The sequence below is a fragment of the Gorilla gorilla genome, chromosome 14, assembly GCF_029281585.2.
Source record: "Gorilla gorilla gorilla isolate KB3781 chromosome 14, NHGRI_mGorGor1-v2.1_pri, whole genome shotgun sequence".
Classification (NCBI taxonomy): Eukaryota; Metazoa; Chordata; class Mammalia; order Primates; family Hominidae; genus Gorilla; species Gorilla gorilla.
Genome location: NC_073238.2, coordinates 110,640,795 through 110,655,309, shown reverse-complemented (window position 1 = coordinate 110,655,309; position 14,515 = coordinate 110,640,795). Strand labels below are relative to the sequence as shown.

The following is a 14,515-nucleotide window of genomic DNA, read 5'->3' as shown; positions in this document are numbered from 1 at the left end:
GCTCAACGCCTGTAATCCCAGCACTTTGGGAGGCCGAGGCGGGCAGATCACGAGGTCAGGAAATCGAGACCATCCTGGCTAACACGGTGAAACCCCATCTCTACTAAAAGTACAAAAAAAAATTAGCTGGGCGTGGTGGCCGGTGCCTGTAGTCCCAGCTACTCTGGGGGCTGAAGCAGGAGAATGGCATGAACCCGGGAGGCGGAGCTTGCAGTGAGCCGAGATACAGCCACTGCACTCCAGCCTAGGTGACAGAGCAAGACTTTGTCTCAAAACAAAAAACAAAAACAAAAAAATTTAGAACTATCTCAAAATAATGACTTAACATCACACCAAGAGGAATTAGGAAAAACAAGAATGAACTAACCTCAAAGCTAGCAGAAGAAAAGAAATAACTAAAATCAGAGCAGAATTGTACAAAATTGAGACCCAAAAATTTATACAATGAATCAATGAAACCAAAAGTTAGCTCTTGGAAAGGACAAGATCGATAGACCACTAGCTAGATTAACAGAAAAAGGAGAAACGATCTAAATAAGCACAATCAGAAGCAACAAAGGTGACATTACAACTGATCCCATAGAAATACAGAAGATCCTCAGAAGATCTCTATGCATACAAACTGGAAAATCTAGAGGATATGGATAAATTCCTGGTCTCCCAAGATTGAATCAGGAAGAAATTGACACCCTGAGCAGACTGATACTGAGTTCCATAATTGAATCAGTAATAAAAAACCTACCAACCAGTAAAAGCCCTGGACCAGATGGATTCATAACTGAATTCTGCCAGATGTACAAAGAAGAACTGTTACCAATCCTACTGAAACTATTCCAAAAAACCAAGGAGGAGTGATTAATGCCTCCCTAACTCATTCTGCAAAACCTGTGTTATCCTGATACCAAAACCTGGCAAACATGCAATGAAAAAACTACAGGCCAGTACCATTGATGAACATAGATGGAAAAATCCTCAACAAAATACTAGCAAACTGAATCCAGCAGCATACCAAAAAATTAATTCACCGTAATCAAATAGGCTTCACTCCTGAGAAAGGTTGGTTCAACATTAACAAATCAGTAAATGTCATTCACCACATACACAGAATTTTAAAAATGTGATCATTTTGATAGATGCTGAAAAATTATTCAATAAAATCAAACATCCGTTCATGATAAAAACCCTCAACAAACTGCATTGAAGGAACATACCTCAAAATAATAAACGCCATCTATGACAAACCCACAACCAACATCATACTGAACAGGCAAAAGCTGGAAACATTCCCCTTGAGAACTGGAACAGGAGAAGGATGCCCAGTCTCACTATTCCTATTCGTCATAGTACTGGAAGTCTTAGAGCAATCAGGCAAGAGCAATAAATAAAAGGCATCCAAATAGTAAAAGAAGTCCAGTATCTCTCTTCACTGATGATATGATTCTACACCTAGAAAACCCTAAAGACTCCACCAGACAACTCCTGGAACTGATAAATTACTTCAGTAAAGTTTCAGGATTCAAAATTAATGCACAACAATCAGTAGCATTTCTGTAGACCAATAACATTCAAGCTGAGAGCCAAATCAAGAATGCAGTCCCATTTACAATAGCCATACACACACACACACACAAATAAAATACCTAGGAATACAGCTAACTAAGGAGGTGAAAGATCTCTACAAGGATAATTACTGAACACTGCTGAAAGTAATCATATATTATGCAAACAAATGGGTCAACATTCCATGCTCACAGATTGGAAGACTAAATATTGTTAACATGGCCATACTGCCCAACACAATCTACAGATTTAATGCTATTCATATCAAACTGCCAATGTCATCATTCACAGAATTGGAAAATACTATTCTAAAATTAATATGGAACCAGAAAAGAGCCCAAATAGCCAAGGCAATTCCAAGAAAAAGAACAAATCTGAAGGCATCATATTGAGAGGTGACAATGTGCTGGTGGCCCTTGCTCACTCTCAGCACCTCCTTGCCCTCGGCGTCTGCTCTGGCCATGCTCGAGGAGCCCTTCAGCCTGCCACTGCACTGTGGGGGCCCCTCTCTGGGCTGTCCGAGGCCGGAGCCGGCTCCCTCTGCTTGCGGGGAGGTGTGGAGGGAGAGGCGTGGGCGAGAACCAGGGCTCGGCGCCACGTTCATGGGCCAGCGCGAGTTCCGGGTGGGCGTGGGCTCAGCGGGCCCTGCACTCGGAGAGGCCGGCGGGCGGCCGGCAGTGAGGGGCTTAACACCCGGGCCAGCGGCTAAAGAGGGTGCGCCAGGCCGGCACTGTGCTCGAATTCTCGCTGCCTCATCTGCCTCCCCCTGGGTCAGGGCTTGGGACCCGCAGCCTGCCATGGCTGAGCCTCCCCCCCACCCCCACCCCACCCTGCCCCGGCACCGTGGGATCTTGCGCAGCCCGAGCCTCCCCGACGAGCGCTGCCCCCTGCTCCGCGGCGCCCAGTCCCATTGACTGCTCAAGGGCTGAGGAATGCTGGTGCAAGGCGCGGGACTGGCGGGCAGCTCCCCCTGCGGCCCAGGTGTGGGATCCACTAGGTGAAGCCCCTGGGCTCCAGAGTCTAGTGGGGACTTGGAGAACCTTTATGTGTAGCTGAGGGATTGTGAATACACCAATCAGCACTCTGTGTCTAGCTCAAGATTTGTAAACACACCAATCAGTACCCTGTGTCTAGCTGGAGGTTGGTAAATGCACCAATCAGTGCTCTGTGTCTAGCTCATCTAGTGGGGACTTGGAGAACTTTTGTGGCTAGCTCAGGGATTGTAAACACACCAATCAGCACCCTGTCAAAACGGACCAATCAGCTCTCTGTAAAACAGACCAATCAGCTCTCTGTAGAATGGACCAATCAGCAAGACGTGGGTGGGGCCAGATAAGGGAATAAAAGCAGGCTGCCCAACCCAGCCGTGGCAGCCTGCTTGGGTCCGTTTCCATGCTGTGGGAGGTTTGTTCTTTTGCTCTTTGCAGTAAATCTTTCTGCTGCTCAGTCTTTGGGTCCGCGCTACCTTTGAGAGCTGTAACACTCACCATAAAAGTCTGCACCTTCACTCCTGAAGCCAGCGAGACCACCAACCCACCAGAAGGAAAAAACCCCAAACACATCTGAACATCAGAAGGAACAAACTCTGGACACTCCATCTTTAAGAACTGTAACACTCACCGCGAGAGTCCACAGCTTTATTCTTGAAGTCAGTGTGACCAAGAACCCACCAATTCTGGACACAGTATTACCCAACTTCACAGTACACTACGAGGCTACAGTAACCAGAGCAGCATGGTACTGGTACAAAAATAGACACATAGACTAATGGAACAGAATAGAGAACCCAGAAATAAAGCCAGACACCTACAAACATTTTAGCTTTGAAAAGTTGACGAAAATTAGTGGGGAAAGGATCCTCGATTCAATAAATGGTCCTAGGATAGTTGGCTAGCCATATGCAAACAAACAAAACTGGACCCCTACTTTTCACCACGTTCAAAACTTAACAAGATGGATTAAACAGTTAAGTATAAGACTTAAAACTATAAGAATTCTAGAAGAAAACCTAGGAAACACCATTCTGGACATCAGTCTTGGGAAAGAATTTATGGCTAAGATCTCAAAAGCAATTGCATCAGAAACAAAAATTTGACGAGTGGGACCTAATTAATTAAACTAAAGAGTACAGCAAAAGAAACTCGCAACAGAGTAAACAGACAACCTACAGAATATACAGAAAATATTCACAAGCTATATATCCAACAAAGTTCTAATATCCATAAGTAGCAAATAAATCAAGCAAAGAATAAATAACCCCATTAAAAAGTAGGCAAATGACATTAACAGGTACTTCTCAAAAGAAGACACACAGGCGTCCAACAAGCATATAAAGAAATGTTCAACACTACTGATCCTTAGAGAAGTGCAAATCAAAACCAAAAGGAGACACCATCTCGTACCATTTAGAATGGCTGTTATTAAGTGAACAAACAACAGATGCTGGTGAGGCTGAGGAGGAAAGGGAACGCATATACACTGTTAGTGGGGATGTAAATTAGTTCAGCCCCTTTGGAAAGCAGTTTGTAGATGTTTCAAAGAACTTAAAACAGAACTACCATTCAACCCAGCAATCCCATTACTGGGTACATCTCCAAAGGAAAATAAATCGTTCTACCAAAAAGACACATGTATGTTCATTGCAGCACTATTCATAATAGCAAAGATGTAGAATCAGCCTAGGTGTCCATCAGTGGTGGATTGGTTAAAGAAAATGTGGTGCATATGTAAACCATGGAATACTATGCAGCCATTAAAAATGAAATCGTCCCCTTTGAAGCAACATGGACTCAGCTGGAGGCCAAGCAAACTAACACAGAAACAGGAAACCAAACACTGCATGTTCTCTCTTATGAGTGGGAGCTAAACATTCAGTACTCATAGACGTAAAGATGGCAGCAAGAGACGCTGGGGATTTCTAGAGGGGAGAGGGAAGGAAAAAGTGGGGGAAGGGTTGGAAAACTATCTGGTACTATGCTAACTACCTGGGTAATGGGATCAGTCATAACCCCAACTTCAGCATTACATGATACACGTGTGTTGTAACCAATCTGCACGTGTACCCTCGAATCTAAAATAAAAACTGAAATTCTTAAAAAATATATTTAATTAAATTTATCTTAGGCATAATTGCATCTAAAATTGCTTAATTGGAAAAAGTTGTAATTTTTACAAGGAAATGTATTCTCCCTCCCCCTCCCCCTCCCCCTCTCCCTCGTCTCCCTCTGATGCCAAGCCGAGGCTGGACTGTACTGCCGCCATCTTGGCTCACTGCAACCTCCTTGCCTGATTCTCCTGCCTCAGCCTGCCTAGTGCCTGGGATTGCAGGCGCGCGCCGCCAAGCCTGACTGGTTTTCGTATTTTTTGGTGGAGATGGGGTTTCGCTGTGTTGGCCGGGCTGGTCTCCAGCTCCTGACCGCGAGTGATCTGCCAGCCCCAGCCTCCCGAGGTGCCGGGATTGCAGATGGAGTCTCGCTCACTTAGTGCTCAATGTTGCCCAGGCTGGAGTGCAGTGGCATGATCTCGGCTCACTACAACCTCCACCTCCCAGCCGCCTGCCTTGCCCTCCCAAAGTGCCGAGATTGCAGCCTCTGTCTGGCCGCCACCCCATCTAGGAAGTGAGGAGCTTCTCTGCCCGGCCGCCCATCGTCTGAGATGTGAGGAGCCCCTCTGCCCCGCCGCCCAGTCTGGGAAGTGAGGAGCACCTCTTCCCGGCCGTCATCCCGTCTAGGAAGTGAGGAGCGTCTCTGCCCGGCCACCCACCTTCTGGGATGTGGGGAGCGCCTTTGCCCCACCGCCCCGTCTGGGATGTGAAGAGTGCCTCTGCCCGGCCGCGACCCCATCTGGGAACTGAGGAGTGTCTGCCCCGCCGCCACCCCGTCTGAGAGGTGAGGAGCGTGTCTGACCAGCTGCCCCGTCTGAGAAGTGAGGAGCCCTTCTGCCCGGCAGCCACTCCATCTGGGAAATGAGGAGCCCCTCCGCCCGGCAGCCGCCCGGTCCGGGAAGTGAGGAGCATCTCCACCTGGCAGCTGTCCTGTCCGGGAGGTCGGGGGCAGCCCCTGCCCGTCCAGCCGTCCCGTCCAGGAGGTGGGGGTCAGCCCCCACCCGGCCAGCTGTCCCGTCAGGGAGGTGGGGGGCAGCCCCCGCCTGGCCAGCAGCCCCGTCCAGGAGGTGGGGGGCACCTCTGCCCGGCCGCCCCGTCTGGGAAGTGAGAAGCCCCTCTGCCCGGCCGCCACCCCATCTGGGAGGTGTACCCAACAGCTCATTGAGAACGGGCCATGATGACGATGGTGGTTTTGTCGAATAGAAAAGAGGGAAATGTGGGGAAAAGAAAGAGAGATCAGATTGTTACTGTGTCTGTGTAGAAAGAGGTGGACATAGGAGACTCCATTTTGTTCTGTACTAAGAAAAATTCTTCTGCCTTGGGATGCTGTTAATCTATAACCTTACCCCCAACCCCGTGCTCTCTGAAACATGTGCTGTGTCCACTAAGGGTTAAATGGATTAAGGGCGGTGCAAGATGTGCTTTGTTAAACAGATTCTTGAAGGCAGCATGCTCGTTAAGAGTCATCACCACTCCCTAATCTGAAGTACTAAGGGACACAAACACTGCGGAAGGTGGCAGGGCCCTCTGCCTAGGAAAACCAGAGACCTTTGTTCACATGTTTATCTGCTGACCTTCCCTCCACTATTGTCCTATGACCCCGCCAAATCCCTCTCTCCGAGAAACACCCAAGAATGATCAATAAATACTAAAAAAATTAAAAAAACAACAACAAAACAAACAAAAAAATTCAGTGAGTTAATGAGAATTGTCCTGCTCACAATAGGTGCTCAAGAAATGGTTACTACCATGATTCTGGTTGTGAAGTGAAATTGCCAACACCTGAGACAGAGCTCATTAAATGTTTACCAAACTGAAGAATAAAAAAAAAAAAAAGAAAATGTATTTTAATAATTCTAAATTGCTTATTCTTTATTTTTGATTAAGTAATCTTTATGTTATCTGCATAATTTTTGAAACATGGATATAAATTGCCTGTATTATCTAAATAACATTTTTGGTTTTTTAGGGCACATTAAATGATCGCACGAATGCAATTGATTTTCTAATGGATAGGAATAATGTTGTACCCCGTATAAATTCTTTGATTTTGCATACTAACCAGCAGTACCTCAATTTAATATCTACATCAGGTAAAATAATCCTATACTGTTCTACAAATGTTTATTGAGTTGTGAATTCTTTATTTATATTTAACATTTAATTTGAAATTTTTCAGTAACTGCTGATGTTGAAGATTTCTCTACTTTCTTTTTCTTGGATTCACAAGATAAGAGTGCTGTAATTGCAAAGAACATGTATTATTTAACCCAAGACGGTAATAAGCATATTTTATTTACCTGAATTCTTAAAGTGATAGAAACTTGTAATCTTCATAAGGCAGTTGTATAATAAATTTTAATATGTTGCTATTTTTGAGTAGAGGCCTAGATTTCAATTTTAGAGTTTGTAAATTTTTTAGTATTTAACGTGTGCTGAGAAAACAATGCCTTCTATTCTAACTTTGTTTATCTTATTTTTGCCTTTTTTAAACACTATTTTCACCTTTTTAAGAAAAGAATAAAATCTTTTCAGTACTATGTAAACTATCTTATAATGTATAAAGAAAAGTACAATTACCAGATCAGAGAAGATAATAATTCTTCTGCATTCTGATTAAATAACATGCAGATATTTTGCTTAAGGTAAGGGTTACAACCAGAAGAGAGGAGACCAAGATAGTAACACACTTGGGAAAAAGGATTTAGCCAAACTGAGAAGTCTGCAGTGGGACCGTAGATTTGTTAGGGTACAATTAACTATTCAGGTAGATGAATATAATTCGAATTTGGTGGTTTTTGTTTTGCTTTGTTTTGTTTGGCCTGCTTTGCTCTAGAAATAAAAACAAGAGCCAATGAGTAAAAGATTAAAGAAGGCTGATTTTGGTCTCAGTAGAGAAGTGGTAATTTTCTAACAGTGAGAGTTCATTAAACAGATGGAATGAACTATGTTGTAAGGGGCAAACTTTTATATAGGAGAGAGATTTAAAGCAAAGGCCACACAACCAGTTCTTGTAAATGCTGTAGATTAAATCCAAGTTTCTACCAGATGGCTCCTGGATTACTGTCTAACAGATTCCATGATTTTATGTTCATAAAGGAGTCTGGCTACATATTGCTGTTTTCTATATCTACTAATAAGCTTGATTGTTATGGTTTTACATACATGTGGGACATACATTTTTTTTTTTTAAACAAATGTAGCTAGAAGGCAGATTTGCTTACCAACACTGGGAGTTTTATATAAGCTTATATAATGAGTTACTCTTCTAACTGGAAGCTTTATATAAGCTTGTATAATGAATTACCCTTGTAGCATTTTTATATGTAATTTTATATGTATTTATTTTTATATGTATATATATATATGTACTTGCATATATACATTCACACATAAAATTTTAACAATCTTTGCTTATTTTCAGAAATATTATTTTAATTTTTTTAATGTGTTAACTGCAAATGTTCCCCTGCTTTTGTTTTATTTAAAAAAAAAAGTTAATTTGAGTAAACTGTTTGAAACTTTCAGATGACAGTATAATTTCTGCAGTCACTCTCTGGATTATTGCAGATTTTGATAAGCCTTCTGGGAGAAAACTTCTTTTTAATGCATTAAAGCACATGGTGAGTACCTAGATATTCTTACTAACAATTTTAATTTATTTCAATTTAAGGAAAGCAATATGAAGGACATACATTAAATATTTTCCCCTCCATGTTAATGTTTCAGTTAAGTAGACTAAGGAAGGAATTCAGATTTAGTCTTCATGTAAAACAGGTAACTTTGTTCAGTTCTGAAAGAACATACACACCCAGAACCGCTTGAGAAGAAACAGCAGGCAAAAGTTAATTTCTCCCAATAGATGTAATAGATCCCAAACAGCTTTTTTTTTTTTGGTAAAAAAAAAAAAAAAAGGTAACTTTGACATATATTCTCTGGTAGTCCTTGTGATCAGACATACACATACCACATATTGATTACAAATAGGGTATTAAACAAAGTAAGTAACTCTAGACCCTACCACCACTTCAGTGACCCGAAATCCACTATTTACCAACAATAGCTAGTAATAGCAATTTTTGGTCACATAATTAAGCAGCATTTTCTTTCCCTGATTATTTAAGAAAAACTAAGTAAATTTATCTCACTGAAGAATATTTTAAGCCTTAAGTCAACATTAAATTTCTTGTTATTGATTATAAACCAGTATACTTCAAGAGGATATATTTCTGTATATAAAAGTAGTCTTTCATAACTGTCTGTATTTCTAAGTTAATATATAAGTTTATCTAGATAAAAAATACTTAAGAAACATAAACCAAAATATTTTATGAAATTGTTTTTATATTAGCTAAGTATAAATTTATTGCTGTATAACAAATTACCACTTGGTGGTAAACAGTGAACATTTATCTTAACAGTTTCTGAGGTTCAAGAATTTAGGAGCAATTTACCTGAGTGGTTCTACCTTAGATTCTCTTATAAGGCTATAGTTAAGATTTTGGTTATAGTTGCAGTGATCCGAAGGCTTCACTGGAGCAGGAGGACAAGCTTCTAAGATGATTCACTTACATGCCACTGCAGGAGTCCTCAGTGTTTCACTGGCTTTTAGCAGAGTGCTTCATTCCATTGCCACATAGACCTGTTTTTGGTGTTACTTAAGTGCCCTCACAATGTGGTAGCTTCCTTTTTCCAGAACAAGGGTAAAGAGATAAAGACTGAGCCACAATGTCATTTATAATCTAGCCTCAAAAGTTACACACAGTATTTTCTGTTTGTTAAGCAAATAACTTCTATTCGGTATGAAAGGTGCTTTACAGGGCATGAATACCAGAGATGGGGATCATTGGGGCCATCTTGGAGACTAGCTACCACGTTAAGAATAAATAATACTTCTTAAATTAAGCATTTTTATTTCATATTAGACCATGTCAGAATGCATTTAGGCTTTACTCAGTAGCCTGCAGACCGGAAAATTTCAAAAAAAAAAAAAAAAAAGCTGTTTGGGATCTATTACATCTATTGGGAGAAATTAACTTTTGCCTGCTGTTTCTTCTCAAGCGGTTCTGGGTGTGTATATTCTTTCAGAGGCTCACAAACTCCCTTTCCCCAGTTGTTTCAATGTGTCAAGCAGATAACTTTCTCTTGATTTAGTTGCTTCTTCTATAACTTTCAGAAGTGCTATCTTTTAATAATTGTTTATTCCTTATAGGATGGATGATTATTTTCATTGTCCCAAAGATTTTCAAAACCCAAGTATCATTAGAACCACAAACTAAAAACACTGTAATATGTGAAGTGCAGTAATCATGATGACAAGAAATAACTTTGGATCCCAAAATGCTATCTGTTGGAAATATAAAAATTGAAAAAAGATAATCGTTGTCTAATCAAATCATCATTTCATTGTAGTTTTTCTTTCACCCAAGTATTTTACATTTTTTCTGGTTATTTATCACATGTTCCTTATAGAAAATCGGAAGTACATAAAATCAAAGACTAACAAGGAAGAAAAAGTAATCACCCATAAAACCTATTTTAATGTTTAGGTGTATTTCCTTTCTGGGTTTTTTATATTTATTTTTACATGGTTGAAATTATCACTTACAGTTTTATCAAAATTATTTTCTTATAATGTTAAACAATGTTGTGTCAACAAGAATTCAAATGGATACATAATAAACTGTCTACATGGAAATATTTAGTAACATTGAAAATTCAGGTGGCTTTGTTTTTTTGCTACTGTTGGTATTAATGCAGTCATAAATAATTTTGAATGTGTAGCTTATCTTATTTTTTATTACCTCTGAGAATAGTTTATTAAAAATGACTTTGTCTCCACTAAAAATACAAAATTTGCCGGACGTGATGGCACATGCCTGTAATCCCAGCTACTGGGGAGGCTGAGGCAGGAGAATCCCTTGAACCCGGGAGGCGGAGGTTGCGGTGAGCCAAGATCACGCCATTGCACTTCAGCCTGGTTGACAGAGTGAGACTCCATCTCAAAAAAAAAAAAAAGAATATGCTGAGCCAGGCATGGTGGCTCATGCCTGTAATCCCAGCTAATCACGTGGCTGAGATGGGAAGATTGCATGAGGCCAGGAGTTCAAGCCCAGTCTGGGCAACATAACAAGACTCTGTCTCTAAAAAAAATTTTTTTTGAAACAATTAGCCAGGTGTGGTGATGCACGCCTGTAGTCCCAGTTATTTGAGAGGGTGAGGTGGGAGGATCACTTGAGCCCAGGAGTTTGAGACTGCAGTGAGCTGTGATCACACCATTGCACTCTAGCCTGGGTAATAGAGTGAGACCCCATTAATTAGTCAGTGAAGAAAAGAACGTAATGAATATAAGGGTTGTTAACATTTTTAGACACCTGATAATTTTTAACAAATGACTTTCCAAATGGCTGTTAATTTTCATAGTTTTTGAGAGGATCTGTCACACCACAGTGTTGAAAGTCTTGATTTTTGTTATACCTAATTCTTTCTGCCAATTTAAAAACAGAGAGTTTCTTTTTTTAAATTATTATTTTTTTGTTTTGTTTTGTTTTATTTTGTTTTGTTTTTTGAGACAGGGTCTCGCTCTGTCATTGAGGCTGTAGTACAATGGTGTGATCTCGGCTCACCACAGCACCCAACTCCTGGGCTCAAGCAATCCTCCCACCTCAGCCTCCTGGGCAGCTTGGGACTGCAGGTGCATGCCATCACACCCAGCAAAACTTGTATTTTTTGTAGAGACGGGTTTTGCCATGTCATCCAGGCTGGTGTCACACTCCTGAGTTCAAGTGATCCACTCGCGTCAGCTTCCCAAAGTGCTGAGATTACAGGCGTGAGCCACTGTGCCTGGCCAAAGATGGCTTCTTATTTGTATTTATTTGATAAGTAGTTATAGGGAAAATTTTTCTTTCAATATGACTTTATTTATTTTTAGCTTTGATTCCAGGGGTACATGTGGAGATTTGTTACATGGGCATATTGTGTGATGCTGAGGCTGGAGCTTCTAATGATTCTGTTGTCCAAGTAGCAAACATAGTACCTGATAGGTAGTTTTTCAACTCTCGTGGCCCCCCTTTCTCCCTTCCCATCCCCTTTTGTAGTCCCCAGTGTCTACTCCCATATTTGTGTCCCTGAGTATCCATTGTTTAGCTCCCACATAAGTGAGAACACGCAGCATTTGATTTTCTGGTTTTGTGTTAATTCACTTAGAATAATGGCCTCCAGCCGAGCCAATGTTGCTGCAAAGGACATGATCTCATTCTATCAATCAATGTGTAGATTGATTTCAATTTGCACATATTGTGTAGTATTCCATGGTGTATATGAGTCACATTTTCTTTATTCAGTCCACCATTGGTGGGCACCTAGGTTGATTCCATGTCTTTGCCATTGTGAATAGTACTGTGATAAACATGAGTGCAGGTGTCTTTTTTGGTAGAATGATTTATTTTTCTTTGGATATATACCCAGCAATGGAGTTGTTGGGTCAAATGGTAGTTTTGTTTTTAGTTCTCTGAGAAATGTCCAAACTGCTTTTTACAGTGGCTGAACTAATTTTCATTCCCACTGTGTTTAGGCATTCCCTTTTTCTCTGCAACCTTGCGAGCATCTGTTATTTTTTTGACTTTTTAATAATACCAATTCTGACTGGTATGAGATGGTGTCTCATTGTGGTTTTGATTTGCATCTCTCTGATGAGTAGTGATACTGAGCATTTTTTCATGTTTGTTGGCTGGTTGTATGTCTTCTTAGAAGTGCCCATGTCCTTTGCTCACTCTGTAATGGGGTTGTTTTTGTCCTCTTGATTTGTTTATGGAATATTTTTCTGTGTTTACTAGCCAGTTAATGTTTCTTTTTTTGAATAAATATTTTTCTGTAACTTCGTGTAGTGCTCTTGGGGGAAAAAAAATTCACAGTGTGAATCTCTACCCACTATTCTGTCCTTCCAAGTGGGAGAGGCATGTTAACACTGCTTCCTATCCACTCTCTGGAAAACAGCAACAACAACAACAAAAATACTGTCACCACCATTTTTTTTTCAACTTTTAAGTTTAAGAGTTATGTGTAGGATGTGCAGGTTTGTTACACAGATAAACGTATGCTATGGTGGTTTGCTACACAGATCATCCCACTGCCTAGATACTAAGCCCTGCATCCCTTAGCTATTCTTCCTGATGCTCTCCCTCCCCACACCCCCCACCCCCCACCCCCAACAGACCACAGTGTGTGTTGTTTATGCCATTTTGTCCATGTGGTCTCATCATTCAGCTCCCACTTAAAAGTGAGAATATGTGGTGTTTGGTTTTCTGTTCCTGTGTTAGTTTGCTGAGGATAATGGCTTCCAACTCCTTCTGTGTCCCTGCAAAGGATGTGATTTCATTCCGTTTTATGGCTGCATAGTATTCCATGGTGTATATGTATCACATTTTCTTTATCCAGTCTATCATTGATGGGCATTTAGGTTGATTCCGTGTCTTTACTATTGTGAATGGGGCTGCAATGAACATACACGTTCCTGTATCCTTATAATATTTAACAGAATGATTTATATTCCTTTGGGTATATGCCAAGTAGTGGGATTGCTGGGTCAAATGGTAATTTTGTTTTCAGTTCTTTGAGAAATCTCCAAAGTGCTTTTCACAGTGGCTGACCTAATTTTTATTCCCACTGTGTTTAAGCATTCTCTTTTCTCTGCAAACTTGCCAGCATCTGTTCTTTTTCGACTTTTAGTAATGGCCATTCTGACTGGTGTGAGATGTTATCTCATTGTGGTTTTGATTTGCATTTCTTTAATGATCAGTGATGTGGAGCTTTTTTCCCCATATTTTTTGGCCACATGTATATCTTCTTTTGAGAAGAGTCTGTTTATGTACTTTGTCCACTTTGTCGTTTGTTTTTTTTTCTTGTAAATTTAAGTTCCTTGTAGACTCTGGATATTAGACCTTGGTCAGATGGATAGATTGGAGAAATTTTTTCCCATTTCATAGATTATGTGTTCTCTCTGATGATAGTTTCTTTTGCTGTGCAGAAGCTCTTTAGTTTAATTATTAATATATCCCATTTGCCAATTTTTGCTTTTATTGCAATTGCTTTTGGCATTTTTGTCATGAAATCCTTGCCCATGTCTACATCCTGAATAGTATTGCTTAGATTTTCTTCTAGAGTTTTAATAGTTTTGAGTTTTACATTTAAGTTTTTAGTTTATCTTAAGTTAATATTTGTATAAGGAAGGGGTCCAGTTTCAGTTTTCTGCATATGGCTAGCCAGCACTTCCAGCACTATTTATTAAATAGGGAACCCTTTCCCCATTGCTTACTTTTGTCAGGTTTGTCGAAGATCAGATGGTTGTAGGTGTGTGATCTTATTTCTGAGTTCTCTGTTCTGTTCCATTGGTCTATGTGTCTCTTCTTGTACCAGTACAATGCCATCTTGGTTACTGTAGCCTTGTATATTTTGAAGTTGGGTAGCATGATACCTCCAGCTTTGTTCTTTTTTCTTAGGATTGGCTTGACTATTCGGGCTCTTTTTTGGTTCCATATGAATTTTAAAATCACTTTTTCTAAATATGTGAAGAATGTCAATGTTAGTTTAATGGGAATAGCTTTGAATCTATAAATTACTTAGGGCAGTATGGCCATTTTCATGATGTTCATTCTTCCTATCCATGAGCATGGAATGTTTTTCCATTTGTTTGTGTCCTCTCCGATTTCCTTTGAGCAGTGGTTTGTAATTCTCCTTGAAGAGATTCTATACTTCCCTTGTTAGCATATTCCTAAGTATTTTATTCATTTTGTAGCAATTGTGAATGGGATGGCTCTCTGCCTACTTGTTGTTGGTGTATAGGAATGCTAGAGA

General features: G+C 40.4%; 1 protein-coding gene across 3 annotated transcripts in view; it reads left to right on the top strand.

Annotated features, from left to right (window-relative positions):
- Window positions 1–14,515, top strand: part of UGGT2 (UDP-glucose glycoprotein glucosyltransferase 2) — a 251,796-nt gene that overhangs the window by 120,119 nt on the left and 117,162 nt on the right. For all 3 annotated transcript variants that reach the window (XM_019039934.4, XM_055360304.2, XM_063697472.1), the window contains exons 18-20: window positions 6,633–6,756; window positions 6,843–6,941; window positions 8,192–8,286. In XM_019039934.4, the coding sequence (XP_018895479.4) occupies window positions 6,633–6,756; window positions 6,843–6,941; window positions 8,192–8,286 (318 nt within the window). The remainder of the gene's footprint in view (window positions 1–6,632; window positions 6,757–6,842; window positions 6,942–8,191; window positions 8,287–14,515) is intronic.